The sequence below is a fragment of the Tupaia chinensis genome, unplaced genomic scaffold (assembly GCF_000334495.1).
Source record: "Tupaia chinensis unplaced genomic scaffold, TupChi_1.0 Scaffold149831_1, whole genome shotgun sequence".
Taxonomy (NCBI): domain Eukaryota; kingdom Metazoa; phylum Chordata; class Mammalia; order Scandentia; family Tupaiidae; genus Tupaia; species Tupaia belangeri.
In genome coordinates, this window is record NW_006209676.1 from 1,456,832 (window position 1) to 1,474,419 (window position 17,588).

The 17,588-nt window shown below is 38.4% G+C and overlaps 1 protein-coding gene across 1 annotated transcript in view; it reads left to right on the plus strand.

The window, feature by feature from the left end:
• The window catches only part of STAG1 (STAG1 cohesin complex component), a 314,569-nt gene that overhangs the window by 289,666 nt on the left and 7,315 nt on the right, over positions 1 to 17,588 (plus strand). Inside the window, 2 exon segments of the mRNA XM_027769480.1 lie at positions 10,962 to 11,167; positions 16,976 to 17,150. Coding sequence (XP_027625281.1) covers positions 10,962 to 11,167; positions 16,976 to 17,150 — 381 coding nt within the window.

Here is a 17,588-nt window from a genome sequence, read left to right on the forward strand (position 1 = left end):
CGCCTCCGCCCGCCGCCGCCGGCTTGGCAGGGCCCCAGGGGGGACTCGCCGAGCCCGGAAGGGCCCGGGAGGTCCCGTGTCCGGACGCAGCCTTGGCGTCCGGCCCGCCTCTGCGGCCGCCGCCGGCTTAGCAGGGCCCCAGGGGGGACCTAGGTTTAAATCTTTGATACACTTCGAGTTGATTTTTGTTAATGGTGACAGATAAGGGTTCCGATTCATCTTTCTGAAGGTGGATACCCAATTTTTCCAGCACCATTTGCTAAGGAGCTTTTCTTTTTCCTGCTGGATTGACTGGTACCCTTTGTCAAAGATGAGTTCGCTGTATGTTTTGGGGTTTATTTCTGGGGTCTCTCCTCTGTTCCGTTGGTCCTCATGTCTGTTTTTGTGCCAATACCATGCTGTTTTGATTATCACAACTTTGTAATGTATTTTGAGGTCAGGAAGAGAGATGCCCCCTACTCCACTCCTCTTGCACAGAGTGGCTTTGGCAATACAGGGTCTTTTATGATTCCAGACAAATTCTGTGATTGACTTTTCTAGATCTGTGAGGAATGTCTCTTGTAATTTTATAGGGATTACAATAAATTTTGGAGATTAGTGTGGGTAGGATTGCCATTTTGATTATATTAATCCTGCAAATCCAGGAGCATGGGATGTCCTTCCACTTTTTTGTGTTTTTTTTTTATTTCCTTTTTAAGGTTTTCATAGTTTTCCTTATAGAGGTCTTTAACTTCCTTGATTAGTTTTATTCCTAAGTATCTTATACTTCTTGTGGCTATGGTAAATGGGATTACTATCTTGAGTTCTGTCTCTGTCTCCTTGTTGTTTGTATATAGAAATGCTATAGATTTTTGTAAGTTAATTTTGTATCCTGCCACTTTACTGTATGTATTTATTACTTTGAGGAGGTTTTTTTGTGGATACTATTGGATCTTCTATGTAAACAATTCATGCCATCTGCAAACAGAGATCATTTCAGTTCTTCTTTCACTATTGGAATGCCTTTTATTTCCTTCTCTTGTCTGATCACATTGGGTGGGACTTCCACTACTATATTGAAAGGAGCAGAGAGAGTGGACAGCCTTGTCTTGTACCCTTTTTTAGTAGAAAAGCTTTCAGTTTTTCCCCATTCAGTATAATTATACATTTTCGTAGATGGCTTTTATTATGCTGAGAAACCACCTGCTGGTCCCAAATGATCATATGGTTTTTATCTTTCTTTCTGTTAATATGGTGTATTACACTTACGGTTTTGCATATGTTGAACTACCCTTGCATCTCTGGAATAAAGTATACCTGGTCATGATGAATAATCTTTTTAATATGCTGTTGAATATGGTGAGCAAGTATCTTGTTGAGATATTTGAATCTATATTCATCAGTGGTATAGGTCTGTAGTTTTCCTCTTTTGTCATATCCTTATCTGTTTGGGGAATGAAGGTATGGAGGCTTCACAGAATGAGTTTGGAAGGATTCCTTCCTTTTGGATCTCTAGAAACAGTGTGAGTAGGATAGGGTTAACTCTTCTTTAAAAGTTTTGTAAAATTCATCAGTGAAGCCATCGGGACCTGGACTTTTCTTTGTTGGGAGGCTATTTATTACTGATTCAATCTCATTCCTTGTTATATGTCTATTCAGGCTTTCAATGTCCTCTTGAGTCAATCTTGGTAGATTATACATCTCCAGAAATTTATCCATCTCATCCATGTTTTCTTGTTTGTTGATGTATAGTGACTCATAGGATCCTCTAATGATGTTTTGTATTTCTGTTATGTCAATTGCAGTGTTGCCTGATTCATTGCAAATTTGTTGTATCTGGTTCCTTTCTCTTGTCTTAATTAGTGTAGCTAATGATGTGTCAATCTTGTTTATCTTTTCAAAGAACCAGCATTTGCTTTCATTTATTTTCTGTATAATTCAGTTATTTTCTATTTCATTTATTTCTGCTAGAATCTTTATTCTTTCTTTTCTCTTGGCATTTTTTGACTTTTTTTTGTTGTATTTCTAATTCCCTGAGGAATAATGTTAGATTGTCCTTTTGCCACATTTCCATCTTTTTCTTGTGTGCTCTAATTGCTGTGACCTTCCCTCTTATGACTGCTGTTGCTGTGTCCCATAAATTGTGGAAACTTGTGTACTCATTTGATTCCATGAATCTTTTGATTTCAGTCTTAATCTCTTCAGTAGTCAGGAAATCATATAGGAGTAGTTTATTTAGTTTCCATGTATTTGTGTATTTTCGAGAGTTTTTCCTGAGTAGTATCAAGTTTAATTCCATCATGATCAGAGAAAATGCTAGATATAGTTTCTTTGCTTTTGAATCTGTAAAGGCTTACTTTGTGCCCTATCATGTGATCAGTCTTCAAGAAAGTACCATGCAGGGCTGAGAAAAATGTATATTTTGTGATTTAGGGGTGGAAAGTTCTATAGATGTCTATCAAGTTCATGTGATTTATGGTATCATTTAGGTCCTGGATCTCTTTGCTTATTTTTTGTCTCATTGACCTGTCTAAAGGAGATAATGGGATGTTGAGATCACCAACAATTATTGTGTCACAGTCTGTCTCTCTTTTTAGATTTCGCAGTCTTTCTTTTACATATTTGGGTGCTCCTAAATTTAGTGCATAGATATTTATAAGTGTTATATCTTCTTAGTGAATTAGCTCTTTTGCTACTATAAAATGCCCATCTTTGTCTCTTCTTACAGCTTTTGTCTTAAAGTATTTTGTCCGAAATCAGTACAGCGACTCTGGCTCTTTTCCGGTTTCCATTTGCATGGAATGCCTTTTTCCAGCCCTTCACTTTTAGTCTATGTATGTCCTTATCCATGAGATGGGTTTCTTCTAGGCAGTAGATGGAGGGTTCCTGATTTTTAATCCAGTTCACCTGTCTGTGCCTCTTGATAGAATTTAATCCATTAACTTTTAATGTTATTATCGGTATTTCCAGATTTGTCCCTAACATTAACTTGGCCATATTCTTGGTAGTTTTTTGTTCTCTTGTTGCTGTCTCTTTAGTTTTCTTGGTATAGTACTACTTTCAGAATTTCTTGAAAAGTTGATCCGGAGTTGGTAAATTCTATCAGGTTTTGTTTATCTGAGAATTTTTGGAGAGGTTTTCGCTATAGGGTGCATTTGCTCACCAGAGAAACAGAAAGTGAGAAATCACCCCCCAGGGGGATGGCCACACCACAGTCCCTTCTCCTCCATTCTCCTCTCAGGATCTTGGGCACACACGCACACGCACCCGGCATGAGTTTTAAGCCACCGGGTCTGGGACTCAAACCACGGTCAACTACGTGGGAGTCTGGTCCCAAGAACGTTTTTATTTTCTTTTCTCATATGAAGGATAATCTTGCCAGGTATAGTATTCTTGGTTGAAATTGTTTTTCATTTAACACTTTGAATATGTTTCCCCATTCTTGCCTTGCTTGCATTGTATCCGATGAGAAATCTAGTGTTAGCCTGATGGGAGAGCCTTTGTACGTGATTTGACATTTCTCTCTCGCCAATCTTAGTATCTTGTCTTTGTCTGTTGTTTTGGTCAATCTAGCTATAATGTACCGTAGAGAGGATCTTCTTGGATCAGTTCTACCTGGAGTCTGTATTTCTTGGATCTGGACAGATTAAGTTTTATTTGGAGCAAACGAAAATACTTTTCAAGAGAATGATACCATGATGGATTCCAAATTTTACAGTTTAATAGGAGGGAGAGTCAGCAATGATACACAAATACAAGGAAATTTGGACAGTTAGTGTTCATATGAATAATAGTGATAGTTCTGAGGAAACTTAGATGTTTATTTAATGTAGGACCAGCAATTGTCATAATAGCTATGTCGCTGGACTCCCATGTAGTCGACTACAATTCGAGTCCCAGACCTGGTGGCTTAAACTCACCCTGGGCTCATGTGCATGTGGGCCCAAGATCCCAAGAGGAGAATGAAGGAGAAGGGATTGTGGCGTGGCCATCCCCCCGGAGGGTGATTTCTCGCTTTCTATCTCTCTGTCTCCCTCTGTCTGTCTGGCGAGTGCACATGCCCTATTGCAAAAACTTCTCCAAAAAAAGAAAGAAAAATAAATAAAATAAATAAATAAATGTTCAGACAAATGAGTTCCAGGCACTGAAGTGAGGTAATATAGAGAAAAACAAATATCGAGTATTGGTTGGAGTGGCCAGAAAACTTTTTTAACATAGGTCTTTACAGTAATATGTTTAACTCTAAAGATTACTTTTGCTTCATCCTATAAGTTTTCAATATGTTGCATTTCTGTTTTCATGTATGTCAAAGAATGTCTTGTTTTCACTTGTTATTCTTTATAGGTTTTTGCCATAGGGCATGTATGCTTGCCAGAGAGACAGAGACAGAGAAGAAAAGTGAGAAATCACTGTCCGAGGGAGATGGCCACACTGCATTCCTTTCTCCTTCATTGTCCTCAGGATATTTGGTATGCATGCAGTGTGTCCAGAGTGATTTTTAAGCCACCAGGTCTGGCACTCAAACTACTATTGGCCATGTGGGAGTCCAAGGCATTAACTACTATGCTACCTGCTGGCCCTCACTTGTTATTTTTTAACCTATGGATTATTTAGAAATATTTTGTTTAATTTTCACATATTTGTGAATTTCCAAATTTTCCTGTTACTGATTTCTAATTACATTTCATTGTGGTCAGAGATTGTGCATTTTATGATCTTAATTATTTTAAATTTATTGAGACTTTTCTTCTCCCCTATGAAGAAGAGAGAGATAGGTATCTTTGACAGGTTCTCACTGTGTCACAATCATCCTGTCTCAGCCTCCTAATTAGCCATAACTGGATGAGCAACCATACCTAGCATATTACCCAGGAACCCAAACCTAGGCCTTCTTTGCAGCTTCTAGCCTTCCAAGTAGTGTTGCTATTTGTATTCTACCATGACTGCACCTACTGAGGCTTTTTTTTCTTGGACTAACATATGGTGCATTCTGGAGAGAATATATGTGTATTTGGTTTTTAAATGAAATTTAGTTCTATAAATGTCTGCTTGGTCTAGTTAGATTTTAGTTTTGTTTATACTGTTTTTCTCTTCTCATATTTGCTTGTTAATCCGACCTGACAACGTTTGTTATACTTTTGTTTTCTATATATCTTGTGTGGTTTTTGTTGTTGTTCTTTCTCCTTTATTGCCACCTTTTATATTACATGGATATTTTCTAATATAACATGTTAATTCCTTAAATGATTTTTAATTTTTTTTATTTTCTTATTGGTTTTTCCTTATACCAAAATTTGCTTGAGATTTATACTAACAGAATTCTAAGGAAATACAGAAACTTTACTTCTGTATAACTATTCCTCCTTCCTTTTTTATGCTATTATTGTTAAACATACATTTACATGTGTTACAACTCCAACAATACACTGTTATTATTACTTGATATAATCTTACTTTGTTAAGCTGAGGAAAGAAAGAAAAGTACTTATATATTTATAGTGTTTGTTGTATTATTAGCCTTCCTATTTACCATTTCTGACTTTCCTCATTTCTTCCTGTGGATTCAAACTACCATCTGGTATCGTTCCCTTACTCTAATACAGCTTTTTTACTCACCCACCTCATTTTCTGTTTATTCTCAAATATATTACATTTTTATGTTATTGGCCAAACAGTACAGTTATACACATATTGTTTTATACAGTTGTTTTAAAATCACTTAAGAGAAGAAAGGATGAGTAAATATGCAACTCTGTTTTCTTTTATAGCTATCTCTGTAATTACCTTTACTGGCACTTTCTTCATGTAAATTCAAAATATCCTATGGTATCTTTCCTTTTAGCATGAAGAAATTCCTTTAGTATTTCTTGTAAGATAGGTCTGTAAATTGTCTGTAAATTATCTCAGCTTTGATTAATCTGAGCATGTCTTTATTTTGTCTTTAGTTTTGAAATATGGCTTTGCTGGATTTAAGATTCTTGTTTAGTAGTTTTTTGCTTTCGGCGTTGGTGCTATGTCATCCCATTGCCTTTGTCCTCTTATTTTGTCTGTTGAAAAATCAGCTGCTAATTTTATTGGTTTTCCTTTGTGTGAAAGGAGTTACTTTCTCTTGGTGTTGTTTTTGCTTCATCTTTGGCTTTCATTATTTTTCCTATGATGAATCTGGGTGTAGATCTTTTTGCTTTTATCTTTGTAGTTTATTGAGCTTTGTGATGTTTAAATTAGTGTTTTTCATCAAATTTTGATTTTTGTTAGCCATTATTACTTCTATTTTTTATTTTTATTTTTCTCTCCTTTCTTTTATAATTCTCTTTTTATTACCAGAGGAAGAGAAAAAGCACTCCTCAAAGGGGCATAGTCATGCCATAGTCCTTCATTTCTCCATCCTGTCATATGTGTACACATAATGTATATACTCGTGGCATGCCTTTTAAGCCACTCAAAACGTGTTTGGTCATGTGGGATCCAGCTCCCATGCACTGAGCAATGGGCCCAGCCCTTCTGTTTTTTGTATTCGCGTTACACATGTGTCAATGCACTTAAGGGCGTCCTACTTTCTCCCAGGCTCTGTTCATTTCTCTTTAGGTTTTTTTGGAGGTTTTTTTTTTTTTTTTTTTTAATCTCTTCTTTGGATTGCATAATCTCTCTTTAAAAAGAAATAATAATCATTTATAGATCTTATTTACAGAAAAAACTTCCTACACTAGATGTATGTTTGTTCAGTTTATTCCATGAATGTGAGAGACAGAAGAGAGCAAGTGAGAGGCAGTCACCCTCAACAGGGTCCTGATACTGTTACTGACCTGCAGCCTTCAACTAGCCCACAATTATGGAAACACATTTACCCATCATGTTCATGGAGGTCTCTGGACATGAACTAGGAACCTTCCCATGTGGAACTGCCTCACAGAGCATTATGTTGTACTGTTATATCATTGTCTGTCTCATAATTTATTGATTTACCTTTAGGTTTGCTGATTTTTTTCTTTTGTCCACCCAAATCTGCTGATCAGTCTCTTCAATAAATTTTTTAATCCCATTATTGACTCTTCAGCTGCAAATTTACCATTTTGTTCTTTTTATCTTTTCTTTTTCTTCATATTCTCTATTGATGAAATATTATCATACCTGCTTTTAATTCTTTAGATTTAACTTTATTTTTCTGAACATATTTATAATAATTGCTTTGAAATATTCATGAGTGGGGCCAGCAGGTGGTCTGGGAGTTAAGGGAACTGGATTCCCACATGGCTGACCGCAGTTCAAGTTCTGGACCTTGTGACTTACTTTCTCACTTATTCTCTCTCTCTCTTTCTCAGTCTCTCTCACTCTGTCCCTCTCTGGTCAAATTTCAAAATAAGTAAATAAATAAAGTTAGATAAGCTAATTATTTTTTTTAGAGAAGTTTTTGCTATAGGGTGCATGCACTCACCAGAAAGAGAGACAGAAAGCGAGAAATCGCCCCCCAGGGGGGATGGCCACGCCACAATCCCTTCTCCTCCATTCTCCTCTCAGGAGCTTGGGCATGCACGCACACGTGCCCAGCTTGAGTTTAAGCCACCGGATCCGGGACTCAAACCACTGTCGACTACATGGGAGTCCAGCAACATAGCCATTACACTGCTGGTACCCCATTAGGGGCCAGCAATTGGCATAATGAGACCTGGTGGCTTAAACTCAAGCTGGGCACGTGTGCGTGCATGCCCAAGATCCTGAGAGGAGAATGGAGGAGAAGGGATTGTGGCGTGGCCATCCCCCCTGAGGGGTGATTTCTCGTTTTCTATCCCTCTGTCTCTCTCTGTCTTTCTGGCGAGCGCACGTGCCCTATAGCAAAAACCTCTCCAAAAAAAAATGTATATGGACTAAATTCCTATTGCTTGCCTTTTTTTTCTATGTGTACATCACATTTCTCTGTTCTGTGTTTTATCATTTTGTGTTGAAAAGCGGGCATTTTAGGTAATATATTGCAGGGCCAGTTCTATAGCCAAGTGGTTAAGGGAGCTGGATCCCATATGGCCAGCCACACAGTTTGAATTCTTGTCCCAGTGTCTTGAAGAAAAACATCACATGCATGTGCATGTATGATCAAAATCCCAAAAAGATAGAGAAATGGAGGAGAGAGGATTGCAGGATGACCATGACCCATTGAGGGGTTCTTCTTCTCTTTATCCCTCTCCCTCTGTTTCTGGCAAGTGCGTGTGCCATCCAGCAATTTTTTTAAAAAAAGATAATATATCGCAAATATGATATATTGATAAATAATCATTTAGCTGTTCTTGATTTCTTGTTTCCCTAGAGGTTGATGCTATTGTTGTTTTTGTTGTCACGTGTTTATTTGTACAGTGACTTTGGTAATACACTTGAAACCCATATATCCTGTCATATGCAGCCTCTGCTGAACTTATGCAGATCTTATTTCTTTTGTTTTTATCATTTAACTTGGCTATCTAGGGGCCACTCTTGCATCAGCATAAGCCACTTATTGATTAAAGGTTGTGCTTAAGGTCCTTCTCGCACCTTAACTAGTTAGATTTTTTACTGTTTATTATTGGGGAAGGGGGACTATACATGTGTAGCTTTCCTAACTCCAAGATTTTTTTTAAATAACTTGTTTCAAATCTCTTTAGTAATAAACTTACTAATTTGAAACCTGTAAACAAAAATTCATACCTTAAGCATAGCATTACATAAGCAGAATAATAACAAAAAAGTTATCCTTTTCACATATAAGAATAAACATATTAAATTCCAAGTTAGCCCAGCCAGCCTATTAATCACCACCAAAGATTGGTGATAAAGCATTCTCCCAGTGTTGAGATTTAAAAAGATAATAATAATATGTAACCACAGTGGAGGCTTTGGTAGACTGTACTCAAATGAATCAGTTGGAGCTCCTAAAATGAATGAAGAATCACTTGGGGTTTTTTCCCCTTTTTTAAAAAAATTGGAATAGTGTATATTTAAGGTATGTAACATGTTTTGATATACATATATGTTGTAAAATGATCATCACAAACCAACATATCCAATTCCTAGGATTGACTATGATCCAGGAGAGATCCTTCTTGACCATTCCTTTTCATGGTTCTCACTATTAAACTTCTGGCTACTCTGCTTTGACATTTGTTGTTGATAGTATCACAGAGCTCCAGAGACTGATTTTTGACAGGGTCTCATCATGTTGGGATCCTCTTACCCTAGCCTCCCAACTAGCTGGGACTGCAAGTGTGCCACCATACCTAACCAGCAGGCTGGGAACTAAACTCAGTCCTCCGTGTGACCTAAGCCTTAGAGCAGCGCTGGGGTAAGCCACTTGACTGAGCCCCCAGCACCTTTTTATTTGCTTTCATCAAGCTCTCAATTTGTTTCTTTTCTAAAAAATTTATTAGTCATTTTGTTTTATTTTATTTTATTTTGACCAGAGAGAGAAAGAGAAAGTGAGAAAGCAAGCTGCCAAGTCCAGGACTTGAACTATGTTCAGCCATGTGGGAGTCCAGCACCTTAGCCAGCATGACACCTGCCAGCTCCAGTAAAGGAATTTTCTACACTTCTTTCTAAATAAAGGCTGATGTCCTTTTGTATCCCACCCCACCCTAACCTCACCTCATACACAGATCTGCAGAGTTTCTGCCTTATTCCCTGGGAACTTTTCTGCCACTGAAATGAAGAGGAGAGTGGGATGTGTTGGGAAGATAATTTGTTTCCAAGAATGAAAACCCTGCTCTTTGAGCAGGTGACCCCTGATTCTCAATTTGCCTTTCCAGGTGTTGAACCTCTAGAGTACAAGGGAGTTGAGTTGAAGTGGGGCATTCAAGGCCTGAGTATTCTTAGTCTGCTGTATCTGGGGTAGAGTTTCTATCTCACAAGTAGGGGCTCGATGGAAAAATGAAGCCTCATTCTTCCCTGCTGCTGCTCAGAATAGGGGTGGGGAGTAGTGAGAAACATCAGTGGTATTGCTCCTTCATCTCAGTGTAGCCCTTGACTGGGAGCAAGATAGAGCAAATGTACAAGTAAGCCTGTCTTCTCAGCCACCCTCCTGGAGAGGAGATTACACAGCACAGAGCTGGGGGGCGGGGGGGCGGGGTATGGTGCTACAAAGTCTTGCTGTTCTTACCAAAATGTATTGTCTTTATCATTTTAACCAGTTAAAAGGAAAGTATATATCAACCATATCGCTCCACCATTGAAGAACTGTTGTTACCCTGATTGAACACATTCAAAGAAAGCTCAGTAACCTTGTTGAGCTAAACTTTTTTTCTTAAGGTTTTGCCATAGGGTGTGTGTGCTCACCAGAGACAAAGAGAAGCAAAGTGAGAAATCACCCCCAAGGCGGGGGGGGGGCGACCAGACCTCAATCCTTTCTACTCCACTCTCTTCCTGGGGTTTGGAGGGCGCACATGCACATGCACCTGGTGTGATTGTCAAACCGCCAAGTCCAGGACTCAGACCACAGTTGGCCATATGGGAGTCCAGCTCCTTTACCATCACACCACCTGCTGGTCCCTAAACTTACTTTTGTGAACACTTGTGTTTAAAAGGAAGAAGCAAAGGAAAGGCCACACACACATCTTTTAGTAATTGTTGTTATTTTTAAATATTCCAGGAATGGGCTGGTAGGTGGCGTGGTGGTTAAGGACACTGGATTCCCACATGGCCGACCACAGTTCAAGTCCCAGATCTGACAGCTTGCTTTCTCATTTCCCCACCCCCTCTCTCTCACTTTGTCCCTCTCTGGTCAAATTAAAAATAAATAAATAAACTTAAATAAAGTAGTTATTTTAAAAAATTTCAGGAATATATGAAACAAACATTAAATTCTCAAGTCCCTCTTTCCAGAGATGACAACTGTTAACAGTTTAATATGTGTCCTTAGGAATCTTCAGAACCTGTAAAAAAAAAAAGTATCAGGTTAAGAAAAAGCTAAGTAAGTGATGCATGAACTGCTTCCATAAAAATCACGGCTGCTTCTACTGTGTTTCTAGTCATTCATACCTAGAGAAATTCCTTACTGAGCAGATGATGGAAAGAAGGGAAGACGTATGGCTTCCACTCATCTCCTATAGAAATTCATTAGTCACTGGGGGTGAAGACGATAGAATGTCTGTGAATAGTGGAAGCAGCAGCAGCAAAACGTCTTCAGTAAGGAATAAGAAAGGACGGCCCCCACTTCACAAAAAAAGAGTGGAAGGTAAGTGTGCCTTTACACTATAAGCCAGTTTGCTGGCTTTATAGAGATAAATAAATGGGTAAATATTCTGTTGAAGCAAAATAATGCAAGCTTTGGGTGCATGAGTTCCCTGTATATTGGATACATACTGAGGTGTTCAGGCAAAATGGTTGGCATTGACAAAGTGGGGCAGAAAAAAGTTGAAGTGCAGAGCATAGAGAAAGATAGGCGCAGAGAAAAGGAGGAAACATTTATAAAAGCTCGTACTAGTAATTTGAGGGTCCATCTCTGCAACAAATTGAATTTACCAGAATACTTTTCCAGTTTTCTACCACTTGGTTGAATAACTTTTGTACAGTAAGACAGCGATGGCCAAATCTGGTTTTATAACTCTCTTGGACTACGGAGAACCGGCAGTGAACTATCATGAAAAATCTCATCAATAGTAGGTAGTCTCATATCCAAAAAGAAATAAAAATTGCTCCATTAAAACAAAATTCTCTCTTAACATACTGAGAAAAGCCTCAAACAAGCCAAAAATGCTTGTTTTCTTAAATAATCTTCCCTCTTTTCTATGCTTCTCCCAATAAATTTCCTTCAAACCAAAAAAGGAGGGCAGCGATAATAATTCTGCTTTCTGGCTCCATTTGACAACTTCCTAATTTGTAGCACTTAAGCACAGTTCTTAGGAAGGTATCTTTCATCACCTTACCTCTACTGCCTAAAAAAAATGATTCATCAAAGTTTTGCTAAAAATTGTTGCAAAACTAATCAGAATTTTGTGAGTTTTTTGAGGTATTTTTGCTGTAAGTCATGTGCACTTGCCAGAGAGACAGAGTGACAGAAAGTAAGAAATCACCCCCTGGAAGGGATGATCACACTGCAGTCCCTTCTCCTCCAGTCTCCTCTTGGGATTTTGGGCATGCACACATGTGTGCACGGTGTGATTCTCAAGCTACTGGGTCCAAGACTCAAACCACAGTCAACCACGTGGGAATCCAGCACCTTAACCACTATGCCATTTGCTAGTCCCAACTAATTAGAATTTAAATGTAATTTTTCTTCCTTCATGAGCACAAACTCTAAAATGAGAGTGCCAAAATTCAAATTTGCTTTCCCAGATTTCTTTTTTAATCAGTTGTGTGACTTTTGAGCATATGCCTTAACCTTGCTAAGCTCCATTCATGGATCAAATGAAAAGTGATGAGAGGCCCTATCATGTCAGTTACCATGAATGTTAAATACTCCAAATAAAACATCTTGTCCACATACTGTACTAATCACAGTACTTGACATATAGGTACCATTCAATAAATGTTAGCTGCTATTATCAGACTGTTATCATTATATAGTCATATTTCTTCCCTGACGTTAGTGAAGAGATGAGACAGCATCACTATTTTATAAAATAAAAGAATTAATGTTAAATATCCATGTTAAAATTTGAGAAAATCTTTTTTCTTTTTTTGAGAGGTTTTTGCTATAGGGTGCGTGCACTTGCCAGAAAGACAGAGAGAGACAGAGAGACAGAAAGCGAGAAATTACCGCCCGGGGGGATGGCCACACTGCAATCCCTTCTCCTCCATTTTCTTTTTTATTTTTTCTTGAAGAGGTTTTTTGCTATAGGGCTTACACTCTCACCAGATAGACAGAGACAGACAGAGAGACAGAAAGAGAGAAATCACCCCCCAGGGGGGATGGCCATGCCGCAATCCCTTCTCCTCCATTCTCCTCTCGGGATCTTGGGCACACACATACATGCGCCCAGTGTGAGTTTAAGCCACCGGGTCTGGGACTCGACCACGGTCGGCTACATGGGAGTCCAGCGACATAGCCATTACACCAACTGCTGGTCCCAGAATTAAAGAAAATCTTAACAAAGTGTAAGATTTCCTCTCGTGTTGCAACTTTGCAAACTGAAGTGTTTTCAGTCCAAAGACTGAAAATATAAAATCCTATCTTTATATGCTAGAGAATCGTGGGCTTTTCTCTAGAGTGACTCCAGTCATTTCCCTTTGAAAATACCTTCTAGAGTCAACCTCTGTCAGGGTTCTTCACATCTCTACAGATGGTCTCTAACTTAAGACAGTGTGACTTGGTATTTTTTTACTTTACCAACATTAGGAGAGTGATACAGTTCAGTGAAACCATACTTCAGGTACCCATCTAATCATCCTGTTTTTTTCTTTGAGTACAGTATTAAATAAATAGTATGAGCTATTCAATACTTTATTATAAAATAGGCTTTGTGTTAGATAATTTTGTCCAGCTGCAGGTTAATGTAAGTGTTCTGAGCATGTTTAAAATAGGCTAGGTTGGAATCAGCAGGTGACATGGTTTAGGGTGCTGAACTCCCACATGGCTGACCATGGTTCAAGCCTGGACCTGAACCTGCTTTCTCACTTTCTTTCTCTCTCAATCTCACTCTGTACCCCTCTGGTCAAATTAAAATAAATAGATAAATAAAGTTAAATAAAATAAGTATTTTTTAAAAAGATAGCCTAGGTGTATTAAATGCATTTATTATTTGTGATATTTTTAATCCATGATGGGTTTATCAGGACCTAAGCCCTCATAAATGGAAGAACATCTATATACTCTTTTTTTCCTACTGACAGCTTAACTGTAATATTTTTATTAGTAACATTAATCAAATTTTTGCTTTGTAATTAAGAATGTGTTTTGTATGCATTATAGGATTTAATTGTCGAGACCACCAGATGGCTGTAATGGTTAGTTACATCATTGGACTCCCATGTAGTCAACTGCAGTTTGAGTCCTGGACCTGAGAACGTAAAACTCACACTGGGTACATGTGCATGTATGCCCAAAATCCCAAGAGAACAGAGGAGAAGAGATTGCAGTGTGGCTATTACCCCTGGGGAGTGACTTCTCACTTGGCTGTCTCTGGCAAGTGCATGTGCCTTATACCAACGATCTCTTTTTTAAAAACAGGACTTAATTGTTTTTTGTTTGGTTTTTTTTTTTTTTTTTGGAGAGGTTTTTGCTATAGGGCGCGTGCGCTTGCCATACAGAGAGAGACAGAGAGATAGAAAGCGAGAAATCATCCCCCGGGGGGATGGCCACGCCACAATCCCTTCTCCTCCATTCTCCTCTCGGGATCTTGGGTATGCATGCACACGCACCCGGCATGAGTTCCAAGCCACCGAGCCCAGGACGCAAACTGTGGTCGACTACATGAGAGTTCAGCGACATAGCCATTATGTTAACTGCTGGTCTCAAGACTTAATTGTTTATTTGACTGCTGTTTATAAAGTACTTAGGTGGGACCAGCAGTTGACATAATGGCTATATCACTGGACTCCCATGTAGTTGATCACAGTTCGAGTCCCAGAACCAGTGGCTTAAACTCACACTGGGCGCATGTGTGTGTGTGCCCAAGATCCCGAGAGGAGAATGGAGGAGAAGGGATTGTGGCATGGCCATCCCCTCTTGGGATGATTTCTCGCTTTCTATCTCTCTGTCTCTTTCTTATATATAAAGTACTTAGGTTAGTCCCTGGCACATAGTAAATGTTGTATAAATGTTTTATTAAAGCAGAGTTCAACACTCTTACCTTATTTTTATACAGAAGAAAAAAGGCTTAGGGAACTTAAATAACTATATAATTCACAAATGGAACAGTAAGTATTATCATCTTCAAAACTAAGAGAAACATATATGGACTAGGTAGCCTAATTTGATCATTGTTAAACTACAAAAAGAAAACTTGGCTCCTTGTCAACCTGAAATTTGCAAAATGATTAAGATAGGCTGCATACCCAGAACTATAGGTAGTACTTTCATCTGTTTGGTGTGAAGATGAGAACAGTACAAGAATTGTTTTTACTGAAGAATCTTTTATGTATTAGAAGAGTCTATTCAAGAAAAATACATTCTTTCTGAAGTTATTCTTTCATTCAGTAGATTGCTATGAAGTACCTTCCTAAGAACTGTGCTAAGCACTACAGATTAGGTATTAATTAATATTAACACAATTAATTAATTAGTACATTCATATTAATATAAAAGTTCAAAATGCAGCTGAGTAGACAGAGAAGGGAAACTGACAGTTTGAGTTCAGCATCATCAGCGCTGTGATGGCCCAAACACGGAGGCCCTGGGAACATACAGGGAGTGACCAATCTTTTTTTAAAAATTTTACTATAGGGCACATGTAGTTGATGGAGAATGACAGAGAGAGAGGGAGAAAATCCTCTGGGGGAATGGCCATGCCACATCCCTTTTCCTCCATTCTCCTTTCTGGATTTTGGGTATGTATACACATAACACCTGACATGTATCTCGAGCCTCTGGGTTTGAGACTCAATGAACTGTGCAGTCAACTATGCAGGATCCAGCTGCCACCACCACAGTACCAGCTGGCCCAAGAGTGACTGAAACTTTTTCTTTTTTTTAGGATTATTTAATTCCATTTGTTATTATTTTTTTAATTTGACCAGACAGAGACCTAGAAAGAAAGAGAAAGCAAGCCACCAGGTCCGGGACTTGAACTGCAGTTGACCATGTGGGAATCTAGCACCTTTATCACACCACCTGCTAGCCCTATCCAAACTTTTAAGGAATCTAGAAAGGTTTTCTGGAAAAGTTGACATGCGGTACTTTCTTTCTTACCTTTTTCTTTTAATTTGCCCAGAAGGTGCATGAACTTGCCTCGGGCGGGGGGGAGGGGTTAAAAAGCACAACACCTGTGGGAGATGGTCACACCACAATCCCTTCTCCTCCATTTCACCCTCCTTTTGGGATTCTGGACATGCATACACACACACAGTGTTTTTAAGCCACTAGTTCTGGGGCTTTTACTATGTAGTTGGCCATATGGAATTCAGCTGCCTTAACCACAACACCACAGGCTGGCTCCAACATGCAATATTTTAAAATATTGATCAAATTAAGAACCTAAACAACACCAGTATTTTGACGATAAAATCTTAAATACAACAGATGGTAAAAGGTTGTAAATAAATGTTGAATGAAAGTGGTATGAATAGAAGGTAATAAAACACATATTTGTTGAGTAAAAAGAGATGAATAATAAGCATAATAATGAATAATAAGAATAATAATCATTCAAGTGGAATGATTTTAATACAATGTATAGGTGTTTCTGGGGATAGAAAAGCCAGTCAAGAGTGTATGTGGATAGTTTAGGTGTACAAATAATGCTTTAATCTGGTCAAACCTTTCTAAACCATCTTTAAAAGAAAGAAAAAGTACTTTCTGGCCCCTTGAAGGAAATTAAATCTAATTACAGAGGTAACATATACATATGACAAATCACCTGCTAATGCAGAATAGTGTATAATTAAGTTCTAAGTGAGCAAGATGATTATATTTCATCTTAAAGTTAAAAAAGAATGGTGAATAGGGTGATGAAAGGCTTCCCCAAAGGACTTAGGGAGCATAAAATTAATGACCATCAACCTCAACTCATTTCCACATGTATAACCTGGCAAAAAGAGTTCTTTGGTGACCACTGTTCATTTGTACAAAGGGATATATCGGTTTCTCTGTAAAGGCAACCCAGGCTTTCAGTGCTGCTGTCTGGGACCCTGCGAGGCCCAGGAAATAGGCCATTTATTGTTTCAGCAAAAGAAAGTTAGTTTCTGGTTAGACATATATGAGAAAACTGAACTTTGGGAGTTTAATCACTTACACAAAGTCATACAAGTGAGTGAGTGAGTGGTAGAGCTGGGATTCAGACTAGGAAGAATAACTGCAGAACAGTGCTCTTAAAGTCTATGCTATTTAACTGCCACCAAGTTCACTCCACCCATAACATTCTGTGTCTTTAACTGGATTTTATAGATGAAAATATGGACAACACGTGGCTAAACAGGACTGATACCATGATTCAGACTCCTGGCCCCCTGCCCACACCACAGCTCACTTCCACTGTACTACGGGAGAATAGCCGGCCCATGGGAGAGCAGATTCAAGAACCTGAGTCTGAACATGGTTCTGAACCAGACTTTTTACACAAGTAAGTAGTAAAACTTGTTTTCTGGTCATAACACCTTTAACTGTTATAAATAAATAAAGCAAAGCTATTTAGGGAAAACTGTTCATCAGAGCATACTCTGGTCAGTTCATGAGGAAATGTAATTACAGAGGAAAATTTAGAAGATACATAAGTCTATGAACACTATTGTAGACATTAGTTCCTCAAAATTACAAACCTTTAAATGTGTGGTATCTTACTAAGTGCTAATTTAAACTGGAGTTGATAAATTCATTGGACAGGCCTATAGGACTTGTCAAGAACACACAGATTACATCCATGGCAAAAAAGCCTGTGAAAACTTCTTCTAGGTTGTCAGTACTTTGAACCCCAAATAGACTGTGCTTTACTTCCATCATCCATTTCATTGTTTTTCTCTCTCTCTCTCTCTCTCTCTCTCTCTCTCTTTTTTTTTTTTTT